This window comes from Cyprinodon variegatus, unplaced genomic scaffold (assembly GCF_000732505.1).
Source record: "Cyprinodon variegatus isolate N-32 unplaced genomic scaffold, C_variegatus-1.0 Scaffold63, whole genome shotgun sequence".
Classification (NCBI taxonomy): domain Eukaryota; kingdom Metazoa; phylum Chordata; class Actinopteri; order Cyprinodontiformes; family Cyprinodontidae; genus Cyprinodon; species Cyprinodon variegatus.
The window spans coordinates 723,427-725,670 of NW_015150516.1; the positions used below are offsets into that span (position 1 = coordinate 723,427).

At 44.8% G+C, this 2,244-nt stretch overlaps 1 protein-coding gene across 5 annotated transcripts in view; it reads right to left on the reverse strand.

Annotated features, from left to right (window-relative positions):
- Positions 1–2,244, reverse strand: part of zeb2 (zinc finger E-box binding homeobox 2) — an 86,041-nt gene that overhangs the window by 13,051 nt on the left and 70,746 nt on the right. For all 5 annotated transcript variants that reach the window (XM_015371687.1, XM_015371688.1, XM_015371686.1 and 2 more), the window contains exon 5: positions 285–473. In XM_015371687.1, coding sequence (XP_015227173.1) covers positions 285–473 — 189 coding nt within the window. The remainder of the gene's footprint in view (positions 1–284; positions 474–2,244) is intronic.

Consider the following 2,244-nt stretch of genomic DNA (forward strand, 5'->3'; position numbering starts at 1 on the left):
ACATTTGCATTGTCTTATTTCAAGTGCATATTATCTAATTATCTTATACTAAGAGTAGAAATACTCATTCCATTGGCAAACTGTCTCAAATTAAGGGTAAACACACTTAATTTAGGAAATTTAAACTTATTTCTAGATGTTTTTCCAGTGCAGTAAACATTCTTGGTTACATAGTAAAAAGCTTTTGGTTTGAATAAAACAAGGATAACCTCTCAAATGGTTCAGATATTTCTTCCTCTACAGATTCCGAGTTGAAACAGACAAGTGCATCAGTAGAGCCGTACCGTTTTCCTCTGGTCCCGTGGCCTCCGGCGTCCCCAGCCGACTCAGCTCCTCCGGGGCTTCTGGGTAAATGATGGCCGTGTCGCCCCGCTGCAGGTACTCGGCGATGCTCACCACGTGGCTGTCACTATCGTCCAGCTTTCGCTTGGAAAAGAAGTCCTCCAGCTCTGAAGTGCAATCCATGCTCTTGACTGCAGAGAGGAAGACGAAGAAGAGGCGGTGGGATAAATTGGATTCACTTCTTTTTTTTTTTTTTCTACCCCCAGAGAAATGTCTTACAGGAGGATATTGGGAACATTGTGGTGGAAATGCGATGAGGACAGCCACCCTGAAACATTGCAGCAGTGCTTTGGGGGAGAATATATCTACATTACTGGGCTTGCTTGTCATGCCATGTCTGCTAAAACAAGAACTGTAACTTAATCTGGCCAAAAATCTGAGATAAATGTGCCACTATGAGCTGCTGAGGAGCACCGACTTAGAGGAACTTCACTGACCTAATTTACCTCTGACACAGAATCTGATTTCATGTCAGAAAATACAAAAAACAGAACCTCGTTCATATATAAACCCACAAATGTAGAGAATCATTGCTTAATCAGCAGCCGCGCCACGTTTCCCACTATCAGCTTTCACATAAAAGGTCAATCAAGAGGCCGTGGCTTTTGTTGGTTTTGTGTTGAACAGATTACGGAGGCCAAACCGCAAGTCGGGGTATGGAAGGAGAAGAAAAGACACGCTCTGCCATGGCTGAGCCCGACGTGTCTTAAGCCAGCCAAAGTGCTGAGGCCACACAATGTGAAATTATTTCCCAGTCCCTTCGCTTCAGGGAAACTCTTAAGCTGCAGCCTGGAGATAGCTGCAAACAAACAAAACAGACTAAAACCTGAGCGAAACAGGGAGACTTCATTAGTCAGAAAACCGTCCACGCCCGCAACCTGCAGACGTCCTTTTTGGCGTCTCATCAGGCGTCCTCCTCTGTTAATGAGGCTTTTAAAATCGCCAGCCAAGGTGAGGTTTAAAGAGCGGTTTGTTCGGCTGCCAATTTGCAAAAGGTCAAGGTAGTAGATATTTGGATGTCAAAAATGGCACTGAAATGTCACCGGTGCCAATGGACCGCTTTAGACAACGGTGACGGCAGAATTTACAGCGTTCTGCTGGGCTAATTGAGACTGTTGTGAAGACGAGCTGATGACTGATTGTTCGGCCGATCCAAATCACATTCGGATAGAAGGTATGAGGGAGAAATCCTTGTCCCGGCAGCTCAGGAAATCACCTGGATCAGAGTGTGCTTTGGCAGCACGACGTGATCGAACTGCTCATGCCTTTAAACAGAATCACATGTGAGTCAGTGAAGGGGGGGAGGCTTTCGCTGCATTGTTTCCAGAAAAACAAACAAAAAGAAAAAAAATCTTCTCTTAAAGTGCTGGAAATGGAAAAGCTTTGCAGTATTTGGAGCGGTGGGAGAAAGGAGGAAAGTGGAGGGTGAATTCGGTTCGCCAGAGCGGCCAACTGTTGAGGTGGCTCTGGATGAAATCATGGAATCAGCCCCACACCTCAGAATCCAACACCAAAACTTTTTAGGTTTACCATCCCTCTCTGCTCTGCTGCAGCTCAGTAACATCAAAAATAATAACTTCTCCTTCTGACTGAAGCCTGAAAAATGTGGCAAAAAGGTGATGTTTTCGCTCTGAAGGGTTTAAGCAGACAGATTGTAACAACATATTCTCATTATCAGTTCATATGAAATCGTACGAAAAGTTATGCACAGTATTTCGTACGTTTTGGACGTTTTTCCGCGAAAAAACAGATCAGTGCGCATGCGCAGCCAGACAGACGAAAAAAGCAGATCCGCGGACGGACGTAAAACTGGGAAAAACAGTGCAATAATCACTTCTTCAGGTCTCTAACTAGGTTACTTGCTGTTTTGTATCTTAGCGGTAGGGTTAGGGTCAGGGTTAA